This window comes from Mesoplodon densirostris, chromosome 8, assembly GCF_025265405.1.
Source record: "Mesoplodon densirostris isolate mMesDen1 chromosome 8, mMesDen1 primary haplotype, whole genome shotgun sequence".
NCBI lineage: Eukaryota > Metazoa > Chordata > Mammalia > Artiodactyla > Ziphiidae > Mesoplodon > Mesoplodon densirostris.
The window spans coordinates 106,655,819-106,670,155 of record NC_082668.1 but is presented as its reverse complement, the minus strand read 5'-3'; the positions used below and the strand labels follow the sequence as shown (position 1 = coordinate 106,670,155).

The following is a 14,337-nucleotide window of genomic DNA, read 5'->3' as shown; positions in this document are numbered from 1 at the left end:
TCTGCCAGCACACACGCACGTACACCTACCTTCAAGCCCAAAGAAATGAGAAGCAAACTTTCCCACAGCTGTACAAATATAAATTATCTAGGTCGGTGCTGAGGAAAAAAAAAAATCTAGCTGTCAGAGCTGGTGTTACATAACACATTCCAAAGGAGATTTTTGTTGCCATGCCAGACTCTGTGATCATATTCCAAAAGAGAAACTCAGCTGAAAACTTGGAGAAAGTGTACCGATCGTCAACAGTACCTGCAAGAGAAAAAAAAATATCCAGGTAGGAAGGTACAACCAGCATCCTCAGCTTTCTTAGTCATTTCTCTGCTGATTTGCTTTCTTAATCCCCTATCCATCTGTTCCCCACATCCCTGGAGGCCATGCCCATGGAGGAGGGCAGCTAAAAATGGGGAAGACCGAGAAGCCCATGAACTTGTAGCTTCACAAAGAGCAGCCAGTATAGACGCTGCCCCCTCCAATGCTAGGAAACTTTGCAAAGATGAAAACACACGGGCAAACTGGTAAGGAGGAAAAATATATAATTAGGCATTTGCTTCATTTTTATAGCTGTATGTATAGTTTTATTTAGTTTTCTAAAGATTTTTTTTCATTAAAATATTCATATCTAATTACTTAGCCCGTTGTTGTTATTGTAGAAACAATCTCTAAAGAGTAATTAATTCCAGTAGCTGTGTGACCTCGAGTAACCTACTCATGGTCCCCGAGCTTCCTTAACAAGGACGTTGGGAAACAAAGCAGAATTTCTGGGAGAATTCAGTGAGATAAAGGTTCAGTGTACAACATCATGCTTTCTACATTAGAACGGACAGACTGGCTTCAGCTTTTGTAAATATGGGTCTCAGCTGGGCCTGGTCTAAAGAGAAGTATCCTGTAAAGTTATAAAATGCAGTCTCTAAAAGAGAATTTGCAAGTCCCTTCTCTCATACCAATGACGTGAGGTTAAGCTTTGAAATACGAAAGGGACTTTGCACAGATGCAGTGTACACATCCGGGTGTCCTGGGAGGGAAACAGTGCGGAGTGATTCCTTTGTGGTTTGATTTCAGGGCCAGAGCCTCTTTCCTTCATTCCAAATCTCCACATGCGCCTGGATAACAAATTCCTTTAAAAAGGGAACACTTTGATTCTCTGTAAATATTTTATGTCTTACATCATTTAATTCATGCAGAATCCTTATGAGGTAGGTAATATTAACCCCATTTTACAGATAATAAGACCTGTGTTTGCAGAGATGAAATAATTTGTGTGAGTAGCAGAAGCAGGATTCAACCCCAAATCTGTGTTCTCCATGAGACACTAGTGACAACAAAGGAATGTAAAGACTGCAGAAGAAAGGTCTGGTGGCCCCCAAAGATACGTTTCACAGACTGTATAATTTTGCATCATATGCAGTGTTTCATAGACAGCAGAGAAAAGCAACCTTGTATTTATTTCTGGGGAAAATGACGTTGAATTCATTATGTTACTTAAGCATCCGAAATGCCTCAAAGGCAAAATGGCTTCCCTCCCCCATTTGAAGTGTTTTTAGACGTGGGTCTTAACAGGGCTTCAGGCTGAGGAGGGAAGATTTATCTGGGATCTGAACAGTGTTTAAGGAAATGTCCTACTCGTAGACTGTAAACTTAAAGAAAGTGAAAAATGAGTTTGAGTGATAATAGTCAACTTACACAAATTCTCTCTATGGCTTCAATTAGAAGTTGTAGCATCTCTCTTCATTTTATAGTGTGCCTGTGAGCCGTTAACCAACTGCTGTGCTTCAGCCCAGCAGTGACTGTCTATTAGAGACGGTTGAAATAATTCCCAATTATTTATGGGTTATTGCCATGTTTTCAAGCATGCATCCCCATATGCTCTGAACCTATTAAAACCATTGGGATGGAGTTTATAGAACACAAGCACCCATGCACGTACATGGCTCTATACCTGTCCTAATGCGTAGTTATTCCCTGGTTGCAAGCTATGCTCAATCAGTGTAGTGCCTGTCTTTTTTTTTTTTTTTTTTTTTTAAAGAACACCCTTTAAAAAGGTATGGTATTAACCTTTCAGGTATGCGATTACAGCCCTATAACTATGTGCATTTAAACGCTTCGTTCCTTTAGCATCCGGATTTGCTTTGCATATCACTTCAAAATTCCAGCTACTTTCCTGTGTGTACCTTTCTCAGGAACCAACCCTGATAATGCTGACAATTAACCAGACAATTACTCTGCTACCATTGTTACCTAAAGCGTAATTTTCTTTGAATGTGTAATTCGGAATTGAAGTGTGCGTTTAAAAGTGTGTTTCAAGACAGAAATTCCCAAGTAGTTATGATATGTTGCTTTCTTTGGCTGAGTGAAGTATACCACACAAAAGAAGGGCAAATAGCTTACGAACAGGGTGAAGAGAAATAACGAATGAGATACATATTTTAATTCCCTGGGTTTATTTCTTTAGGTATAGTAACTATATATTTTTTATATCATGATTTTAATAATTCCACTACCTGAAGTCTCTGTGGGTTTGATTCTCCTAATAAAGTTGCTGCTGACTTCTCATCTCCTAATGAAGTTTAAAAAAAAAAAAAAAGAACGAGATACATGCGATAGGATGGGTATCCCCTTTAACACGTTTTGTTTTCTACTCTATACAGTGATTGAGTATGCCCCATTTTGTACCAGTTTTGCCCCCTCTCTGAGAGTGCTAGGATTTACAACAAAAATGTGTGCACTGCTGTGAATGAAAAAACACTGAAATAATTAGACCTTAAGGTCTTCCATCAATAGGTCGCCAAAGCAATAACTGATCATTTCAGTATTCGTCTTCATTTTTTTTTCTCTGTCCCACAGGGTGCCCCGACAATCTCACCGATTCCCAGTGCTTAAATCCCATTAAGGCTTTCCAAGGCTGCATGAGGCTCATCTTTATCGATAACCAGCCCAAGGACCTCATTTCAGTTCAACAAGGTTCCCTGGGGAATTTTAGTGATTTACACATTGATCTGTGTAGCATCAAAGACAGGTAATTATGGTCTCTTCTCCTCTGTTCTCCCACCCACCTTCCCATTTTCACTCTTCTAAATATGAGCTTCTTTCACCAAAATTCGAATCCCCTGACATCAGCCACATTAGACATAATTGAGTCACCTAATGGAAAATATTTCTGAAAGGATTTCTGGCCCACAGAAAAATGGTTTAAATGAGTTGAGTCTCTCTTCATGTCGACTTGCAGTAAATGGGATATGCAAATTAAATCAAAATACAAATTTGTGAAAGGATTAAAATTTTATGCGTAAACAACATTTGATTACTTTGAAGTTAAGAGTGAAGCAGAAAGGAGGGAGGAATTGCTTCTCTCCTAGACCATTTCATTCTTCACTGCAGTGAGTGTCCTTTCTAAAACTGACAGATGAAAATCAAACCCTCTGGGATTCCTATAACAGAGTCCAGTTGTACAGTGACTCCCTGGGGGCCTGATCTTTGCTGTCACCACTCCTAACCCTCTGTTTCTTTGGCCCAGAGGAGACCGGACCCTGGACAGAGAATCAGCACCTTTATTCCCCAACCTACACATCTAGCAAAAGCTCCCTTTCCCTCTTCATTTCTCCAGGCCTCTGGCTCCTCTTCTATTTAAAGTTTCTAGATTCAAAGACGTGCTGGAGAAAATAAAAGAAGAGGAGGCTCTGAATTTTCAGCAAGGTTAATCATGTGATCCATGTTTCTTCTCTAGCACTTAACCTCCGTCTTTCTTCCAATTCTAATCACCCCAGTCAAAATACCATTTACCACATAGGTGAATACATGTTATGTGCTTGCCTGTGTGTTGGTGATACAGAGTCCCTGCTTGTGTTTTATCAGGGAATTAATTATACATTACTATAAAATGCTATCAATGACCAGGAAGTGTACCCTTATTTGTGGGACATATGACAGTGACAGCTGAGGTCAGGAAGGTTTTCAGGAAGTGGTGTTGAGCTGAGTTTTAAAGGACGGGCAGGCTTAGCTGAGGAGTGGGGGTGATGGTATTGTAGGCATATTGGCAGGATATGGCATGTGAAATGTCATAGAAATGGGAGGAGGGTCATGGCTTGCAAGTATTTTGTCCACTCAAGACACTTAGTTTTCATTTAAATGTCTCTAATATTGGGACGCATTTTGCACTTGATTGTTTATAGAAGTTGAATTGGCAATATTTATTTTTCTTTGAAGCATATAAAATAATGGCATGTCTTCCAATGAATGGTGTTTTAGATTCCACAAAATATAGCTCAGTGGGGATGGTGAGTCTTGGTAGTAGAGCACATGATGTGAATACGGCCAATTAGGGAGAACTTTGCGTGCCTAACGCATTTAGCCTCGTGCTCTAGGAGGAATCAGGGAAGGTAGTCAGATTTGCTTCATAAAAAGAGTACTCAGGAAAAGGGAGAAGGATGGATTGGAAAAGAACCAGCCAGAGGTAGTGAGATGACAGCCCCAGTGCAGGGGAGCAATGATGAGAAGTAGCAGGTGCCTGTACTGAGCATCACACAGAAATCAGCTCTGCAGACCATAATCTCCTCTCATACTTGGAATGACTGCTATAAGTTGGTGGAACTTTATGTGCATGTTTCTCTATTAATACCACTCCACATGGGATCGTCAACAAATCACACAGACTTGCAGGCTCTCCTGCTTCATTTTTTTCTATTTGGCCAGCTGGAAAAGTGGGTAATAAAATGTATGCTTCATTAGACTGTGCTAGTTTAGAGACCTCAGAGTAAAAAACACTGTGCGGAATGGTTGCTACCCTATAGTCTTTATTAATGATGAATCAGGAGCATCTGACTTCATCAGCCAGACCGCCTTTTGCAAAGTGTAGATCAGTAGAGGGAACATTTTTCAATAGGGATCTCTTGTGATAAGTTAATTTCTAATCAAGGGAGCTCTCATTATTTTCGATTACATGGACGCCATTGCCATCTATGCTGCATCATTACTTTTGTGTAATTGTAGTCTGTATAATTGTATTACATACAATTGTGTTTTGGTTAATTGTATAATAAGGGATTGTGTTTAGTTTAGTGGGTAAATGGGACATTTTTCTTGATTTACCAGACAGTGGCTCTAACAGAAGGGAAACTGGCTTTGCTTAACTAATTATTTCTTGAACTTCTATTTAATATTTGGTGGAGAGCGGGAGCTGGGGTTAGAAAAGCAAGTGGTTTCTGAGTTTTGCATTTTATTTTTAATGTGTTAATCAACACGAACCTGATTTAAGGGCAAGTGTGAAGTTTTGCCTTCAAGGCGCTTGCCACTTGGGGGGGGGGCAAGGTTTGGCGGGAGACAAGGGGGTAGAGAATGGTCTGGCTGTGGTTTGTTTTTGGCTTTTGCGGTTTTTTTAGAAAAATTTAGTAAGGTTTAATGAAATTCAATGAATATTTTAAAACATTAGACACTAGTTTTATTTAAATCATTTTGATTAAAAATTTTGGTTTTCATTAACTATGATTCCTATTTTATATTTTATTTGTAATAGCAAGCTTTGAATGCTTAAAAGAAAATAATTTTGTGAAAACATACAAAAAGAATTTTGATTTTTAAATTTCTTACCTTTATTATGCATTTTTGATGAAAATATATTCAAATGTCATACTGTGAATACAGTTGCATTTTATTTTATTTAAACAAATTTATATTTTATATTACAGTATAGTTGATTTTACATGTTGTGTTAGTTTCAGGTGTACAGCAAAGTGATTCAGTTATACATATACATGTATCTATTATTTTTCAGAATCTTTTCCCATTTAGCTTATTACAGAATATTAAGTCGAGTTCCCTGCACTATACAGTAGGTCTTTGTTGGTTATCTATTTTATATATAGTAGTGTGTGTTTGTTAATCCCAAACTCCTAATTTATCCCTCCCACCTACCTTCCCCCTTTGGTAACCATAAATTTGTTTTCTCTGTCTGTGAGTCTGTTTCTGTTTGGTAAATAAGTTCATTTGTATCCTTAGTTTAGATTTCACGTATAAGCGATATCATATGATATTTGTCTTTCTCTGTCTGACTTACTTCACCATCCTTGTTGCTGCAAATGACATTATTTCATTATTTTTTATGGCTGAGGTCTTGAGTAAAGCTGGGAGAGTTCCTTCTCAGGGACTGAAGGATTTAAACCAACAATTTGCATCTCAGTAATGGGCACTTTTCTGAAGCTTCTGGCCTCAGGGAAGAAAGGAGGTGGAGGAACTGGGCTGGCCTACTTCTCTGGCAGAAGGGAAAGCACTGGCTTTAGGAGGCTCCATTGGAGGACTGCCCAGTGCCTGACAGTCCAAGGTCAGGTTGGGAGAACCCTTGTAGGAGTCACCGTTGGGACCCCGACAGATCCCAAGCCGCTTCAGTAGTCTTTAAACCTCTAGAATATGATGTGCAGCCACCATCCCTCCTCTGCAGGCTGAATCTCCAGTCTCATGTTCTCCTCATCCCAAAACACGGTTCTTCGTGAGCTATACTTATCTCTTGCACCCTGTGGGCTTAAAGTAGTCCAGGCTTGATATTCTCAAGCATCATCGAGCAAAGTATGCTTAGAGCAGAATCAAGCCCTGGTTTATCTGACCTCATAAACAGGCATTGAGTGAATGAACAAGGCAGTCTTATTATATATTCTTGAGTAAAATAAGATGTGGTAAGAGTTGTAGAAGATACGAGAGCATGAGAGCATTTATATCCCCATTTTTTCAAGGGGGTAAACTAAGACCTGGAGATAATATTTACTTTTCCATGGTCACAGGAATGAAGTTGCAATCCAGAGTTAGACACTGCCCGTGTTCTCTCCCTTGTACTATCTACTCAAAAGGATCTGACCGGGAAATGACAGTCATTGTGTGTCTGTGGATCTAAATATGTAACCTCATCTTCCGCCCAACTGTATAAAAATTGTTCAGGGATATGCCATCTATTAAATTCCTTGTCAACCTTAGCCTCCTGATGAGATTCCATTTAAAAGAGAGGCATTCAAAATGGTATGTGATATCAGGCAAGGTCTTTATTCTCTTTTTTCTTTTTTGAATATGTAGTCTTTTTTTATATATTATATATGTTTCAAGGGTACAATAGAGTGATTCACAGTTTTAAAGGTTATAATCCATATATAGTTATTATGAAATATTTGCTATATTACCCATGTTTTACACTGTATCCTTATAGCTTATATTTTTTAAATTTTAATTTATATTGGAGTCTAGTTGGTTAACAATGTTTTGTTCGTTTCAGGTGTCTAGCAAAGTGAATCAGTTATACGTATACATATATCTATCCTTTTTCAAACACTTTTCTCATTTAGGTTATTACAGAATATTAGGGAACTCTACTCAGGCAAAGTCTGAGTGATATAAGGATGTCCCACTCTTGGTGGTCCAGGTCAAGAAGTGCTTTTGTTGAAAGATCCGAGCAGTTAATTACAGGAGCCATATCCCGTCCTTCAGGGTTCAAAGCCCAGGGCAGAAGAAACAAATCACCAAATGCTGTCTAAGACTTCATTCCGATAGGTGACAAGATCCAAGGTGTGAAGCCAAACCAGGAGGGGCAAACAGGGATGCTGATGAGTCAGTGAGGGGAAGTGGGCATCACACCTGGAGAAAGTCATCCATCCCAGTGCAGGTGGCAGAGGATTTGAGAGGTGTTGGAACATGTTTAATTCCCAGTATGCTTCTTGTTGGCTTGAAATAGGACACATAGGATTTAAGCTTTTTGTCTGTTTCCTCTTTTGAAAAACCAGGATAATAAAACCTACCTTCGCATTGAGAGTTAAATGAGAGAGTGTAAGAAGTCAGGCGCTCAGTTGTATGTCCAGTAAAGAGTAGATACTCAGTGAGTTTGCCATGTGAATTCCTATAGCCAAAGGTTTGCTGAATCTCCAGTTTCCATGGGGAAAGGAGAAGCTCAGGTCTCCCTCTGATGTTTCGCCAGCCCCCACTGTAGCCAAGGATCCCCCGTAGTCTCTGGTGTGTGGTCTATCTAGACCTCATATGTGCACTCGGATCAGTTGCTCAGCGACTTCCCTTGAGTTTCAGTTCACTTTGAGCTGACCCTCTGAGGCACCAACCACCACCTATTAGGAAGATGCACATCAATATCGGTGCCAAGGTTGTGGTCTCTGGATTCTCCTAAAGCATTCATTCTCTGGACCTGGAGAGGGTAAGGAAAGCAAGTGATGTGCCCAGGGCACACAATTTAAGGTGGTCCTCATTTCCAGTTTCATGCCTGTGTACACCCTGAATTTACATGAACCTGGGAATGAATGCTTCCTTAAATTTTGCAGGCAAATTGAAGCCTGTTTGCATCAGAATCACCCGGAGGGCCTGTTACAATCCAAATTGCTGGGCCCTGCCCCTAGAATTTCTGATTTTTCCTGTGGTGGGCCAGAAGATTTGCTTTTCTAACAAATTCCAGGGTGCTGCTGGGACAGACTTTGAGAACCACTGCCCTAAAGCTTCTAATCTTGTAGGCAGTGGGATTGCATGGATTCTGTATAATAGGGGACCAGGTGTGGGGGAGAGGAATGGGTACTGCTGCTACTGGGCCCACAAGCAGCTGCCCTCTTCATAAGAGTCTCACAGGGTCTCTAGAGAGTTCCAGCAGCTCTGTCTCAGTGTCCCTCTCCAAGGGTTTTGAAATCAGTCCAAGGGACACTGCTGGGGGCAACTGAATTCCATCTTCCTCCCTGGCCTTTGTCACTCAGCTCTTCCCCTGCTTCCCACTACGAACAATATAAGTGAAAACAGTTGGATCTTCAGAGGTGTCTGAGTGAAGGGCTATTTGGGGTGGAAGAGAGGGTGGGTCTCAGAATCACTGCTGCTGCCAACACATTTTACTTGTTTTTTTGTTATTTTGAAGACAGTTATTTTACTTGTTGGTTCTTCTGAAAGTCAGAGCTTGGTTTTACCTTCTAGACTAAGCTCACACCTTGTGGGAGGGGGGTGGTATCATTATAATAAGAGTGACCCCACCCACCAAAAAATATTCCTGCAAACCTTCCTAAAGATGGACAGTGACTGCACCTGGTCTTCTGGTGCGTGGCAAAGGTTTCCCTGGTCACAGTCCCGTTTCCTGTGTTACTTCCTCATAGAGTGAAGATATTGGGGAAGGTCCCTGGAGATCACACAGCTCTGGTTTTTCAAAGTAGAAGGAAATAGCAGTTTTGTGGAGTGTGGCAAAGACAGGTACCAAAGCGGGGGCTCTGCTCCTGGGGTCTTTGTTGTTGCTTTCTCTAGAGACAGTGTTGCTCTTAACACTTTCTAAAATTAGGTCCTTTTTGGTTATCCATTTTCAATATAGCTGTGTGTACATGTCAATACTGAACTCCCAATCCATCCCTTCCCCCCATCCTTCCCACCTGGTAACGGTAAATTCATTCTCTAAGTTTGTGAGTCTGTTTCTGTTTTGTAGATAAGTTCATTTGTATCAACTCTGCCCAATATTATGTAACAACCTAAATGGAAAAATAATCTGAAAAAGAACAGATAGATGTATATATGTAATGGAATCCCTTTGCTGTACACCTGAAACTAACACAACATTGTTAATCAGCTATACTCCAATATAAAATAAAAAGTTAAAAACATAATACAATTAAACAATCTGCTTGTTCCAATGAGTGAATCCCATGTGGAAAACTGCTTTAAGTTTCCTGCAGCCAAATAATTTAGGACATGTAGCTTCTCACTCCATAATGATTTCCCTTTCTCCCAACACACATTCTTTTAAGAAAAGCATAGGATAAACTCTTTGGTCAGGATTCTTACCTTATTGGTTCAGAGCTGGGAGTGCTGTCAACATGGAATGTGGGGAAGTGTTCAGTGGGATGACCTCCAAGAAACAGACTTCTGCTAAAAACCCACCCTGTGTCTGGGAGTTTGTTCAAAACAGCGAGCTAGGGCTTCCCTGGTGGCGCAGTGGTTGAGAGTCTGCCTGCCGATGCAGGGGACACAGGTTTGTGCCCCGGTCCGGGAAGATCCCACATGCTGTGGAGCAGCTGGGCCCGTGAGCCACGGCCGCTGAGCCTGCGCGTCCAGAGTCTGTGCTCCACAGTGGGAAAGGCCACAATGGTGAGAGGTCCGTGTACTGCAAAAAAAAAAAAAAAAAAAAAAAAAAAAAAAAAAGCTTACATTGCAGGGCAGTGCATATGTTTTCATCTTTCTCTCCAATTGAAAACTTGTACATCGGCTGCCAGAAAAGCCACTGTAAGGGCACAGCCCCCACAATCTGAGCTTCTAACTCCAAAGTGAGAAATGTTACAATATGGTGAGTTCTTCCTTAGCTCATGGGATGGGGCCCAAATCCACACAAGTGCACTTCTGCTGTTTTTATTTATCATTTTGAGTCTATTTCATGGAAGACAAGGAAAGGTTATAGTTTATACAACAGTTACCGAACAAACATTCTCTCAGGATGATTTCATTTAATTCACTGCACAGTTCTGCAAGATCCACAAAGTTCTCCTCAAAGTGTGGTTCCCAGACCAGCAGCCTCAGCGTCACCTGGCAACTTGTTATGACTGCATATTCCCAGGTCCCAACCCACACTTTCTGGACCACAAACATGGGGAAGTGGGGGCAGCCTGAGTTTTCACAAGCCCCCCAGGTGATTCTGATGCACACTCGGATTTGAGAGTCATTGGCTTCCTCCATTATTATTATTTAAGAAATAAGACCTCTAGTGCTTATGGAGGTTCAGTTACCCGACCAAGGTCACATTTTTGGTATTTGGTGGAGCCAGGGTTCAAAGCCAGATTTTACTGATCTCTCAGTCCATATACAGGTAGAGGGGTTTTTGCCTAAAGTCCGGGGAAAGAAAAAAGATGGGCTTGGAAAGCCAGAGCAGGTCAAGGGAGTATCACAGAAGAAATGAGATTTCAAGAGGAACTGGGTTTAGAGTGGTCAAGTGGGTCTGTTCCAGGCAGGGTGCTGAGCGTAAGCCTGGGCCTCTGAGTGGGTGAGGTGCTGGACATTTGTCTGCCTGGATGGGAAAGGCTGCTTTGGCAGCAGTGTGTAAAAGAGAACTAAAGTCAAAGCCATAGGGAACATGGCAGCACACAGTTTAAAATCTGAGTAACAGGACATTGTAATAGTTAATCATTAGATGATGCTTACTGTGTGCCAGGACACCTTGTAAATGCACGTGTGTGTGTGTGTGTGTGTGTGTGTGTGTGTGTGATATAGATAGATACATACATACATAATTATACCATAAATAGATAGACAGATACATACCTACATAAATACACCATAGATAGCTACATACATACATACAAACATACATACACGATAGATAGATAGATAGTTGCATACATACATAATACACCATAGATAGATAGCTACATACATACATACAGACACAGGTACACCATAGATAGATAGATAGATAGCTACATACATACATGCATATACCATAGATAGATACATACATACATACATAATACACCATAGATAGATAGCTACATACATACATATAGACACAGATATACCGTAGATAGATAGATAGATAGATAGATACATACATACATACATACATACGTATACCATAGGCAGATACATACATACACACATAATACACCATAGATAGATAGATACATACAGACAGACATAGATACACCATAGATAGATAATTACATACATTCATACATATATACATACAGACAGACACACACCATAGGTAGATACATACATACATACACACATCCATACATACACCATAAGTAGGTAGGTAGATAGATAGATAGGTAGATCAATCCTCAAGGCAACCTATGAAGTAAGTAAGACTCTTAACTCCATTTTACAGAGTGAGATTGAGGCACAGTGACACTAAGTAAGTTGCCAAGGTCACACAGCAAGTATGCGGCAGAGCCTGGCTATGAACCAAGGAGTCTGGTGGAAGAGATCAGGTCTGTCCTTGCTCTGCTCTACCTCTGACTTTTCAGTTAGGAAGCATCCTATATTCTTCAGCAGGATTGCAAAATAGAAAACGATGTGAATTCATCTTGCGTCCACGTCACAAAACAGGTTGTATTAACCCAGGAAAAGAAAGGGTATGATCTGCAACAGATAGACCACCACGGAAACCTGGGGGGTTATCATCCACACAGCGACTTGTCACAACCTTGAGACACACACTGAGAGAGACTCAGAGTCTGAAAGCTTCCACCAAGAGATCCACCCTTCTCTCTTTCTTTAGGCCCATTAGGGAATGGAGGAGCCTCAAGACTAACTTGGTAGGACCATCTTGGGGAGGTAGATTTTGAGCTGATTTGGTCAGAGCCTCCCACTCGGCACTACACAGGAAAAGTACTGATTTATATGTCTGCTTCATCAGTGAGGGCTCCCCCCCACCTCCTATCTTAGACCTCTCTGAATGTCAGCAGGGAAAAGGGGCCCTGGAGGACTCTGATTCCTGGGTTTGATTTGAATAAGTGACCTCGAACAACTGCATCTGTTTTGTTGCCAAACTCATCTCTCTCATCGCTCGTTTTCACAAGAAAAGGGGATCATTATCTTGATGAAATGGTGCAGCTCTACCTGTGCATGAGGAAGGGCACCAGGGCGCCTCTGATTCATGGAGAACCGTGCTGACAAAGTCAAGGGTGGCGCTTCATTCTGTCCCATCAGAAGATGGTGAGACTCTTCCCCCACCAGCTGGTCATCTGAAATGTCCGTGCTGAAAACAAAGCTGGAACAAGGAGCTGGGTGAATAGTCACAAGCACTTCCGAAGATGAGGGCTTCATTCCGAGAGCTCCAGTGATGAGGGTGAGGTGAGATGTCTGCGTTCAGGTGGCAGTAAGGAAATGCCTCTCAAAATCAGTAGCGCTTGGATCATCCCTCCTGAGAAATACTGCCTAAGAACTTCCAATGTTTTAGACAACGTAAAAGCCAAGGAAACATTTTGATTTGGATCGAAACGTGAACAAAAGGTTACTTGAGGTTCTCAAGTTACGTCTGTGAGGCAGTGCTTATATTTAAGCCTGAAGAAAACATTTCTAAATTAATAATAAGAAGGAAGAGATTCTTCCTTATTCCTCCCTTCATGCAATCATGATCTTAACAATATTTTTTATTGAAGTCTAGTTGATTTACAATCTTGTGTTAATTTCTGCTGTACAGCAAAGTGATTCAGTTATACATATATATATATACATTCTTTTTTAAATATTCTTTTCTGTTATGGTTTATCATAGGATATTGAATATATTTCTCTGTGCTATACAGTAGGACCTTGTTGTTTATCCAGTCTATCAATCATGATCTATTTTTAACATTTTTAAATTTTTTGGCCATGCCGTGTGGTATGTGGGATCTTAGTTCCCCAGCCAGGGATCGAACCCATATCCTCTGCAGTGGAAGTGCAGAGTCTTAATCACTGGACCAACCAGGGAAGTCCCAATCATTATCTTAATTTACCTTCATCCAACACCCTGATAAGGGCTTCCCATCCATTTTTCCCATTCTCCAAAGAGTGTACCCTTCTACACAGCCAATGTCACACTCAGGTTTTCCTCTTATGCATGAATACCCCCTCATTGGGCTACTGAGGTGAAGCACCAGTAGCCTTTAACACTGTTTTCTCTCTCGTCCAAAAGCATTCATTGGCGGCTCACTGTGAGGATGATTTACAGGCACAGTTGGAAGAGAAAAGGAGCTTAATATGTTTTTACTTGGGGAAAAAACAGGTCTGACCTGTGATCAAATGTCCTCACTTGTTTCTGCCAGTGAAACCGAAATTTAAAATTAGCCCTATGTTATTTTTACCTTGAATCAACTTATCTCATTGGAAGTTCACAGAACAAGAATCCAGCCTCCTGGGTTCTCCTGGGACACGGACTTCTGAATGCTGAGTTAGACCCCCTACTCTCCGCTTCCCATGCATGGGCAGCATGTTAGTTCCCTGCAACTCTCACAGTGCCCAAAGGGAAAATTGGCTTCCCAGCTTGGCAGGTGAGAAAACAGACATTAATGTATATTTAAGGGACTTCCTTGTTGGTGCAGTGGTTAAGAATCCTCCCGCCAATGCAGGGGACACGGGTTCGATCCTTAGTCCAGAAAGATCCCACATGCTGTGGAGCAACTAAGCCCGTGCACCACAGCTACTGAGCCTGCATTCTAGAGCCCGAGAGTCACAACTACTGAGCCCCTATGCCACAACTACTGAAGCCCGTGCGCCCAGAGCCCGAGCTCCGCAACAAAGAGAAGGCATCGTTATGAGAAGCCTGCGCACCGCAATGAAGAGTAGCCCCCGCTCGCCGCAATTAGAGAAAGCTCACGTGCAGCAACGAAGACCCCGTGCAGCCAAGGATAAATAAATAAAATAAATA

The 14,337-nt window shown here is 41.3% G+C and overlaps 1 protein-coding gene across 1 annotated transcript in view; it reads left to right on the top strand.

The window, feature by feature from the left end:
• Nucleotides 1–14,337, top strand: part of CNTNAP5 (contactin associated protein family member 5) — a 914,769-nt gene that overhangs the window by 532,859 nt on the left and 367,573 nt on the right. Inside the window, exon 10 of the mRNA XM_060106110.1 lies at nt 2,842–3,013. Within this exon, the coding sequence (XP_059962093.1) occupies nt 2,842–3,013 (172 nt within the window). The remainder of the gene's footprint in view (nt 1–2,841; nt 3,014–14,337) is intronic.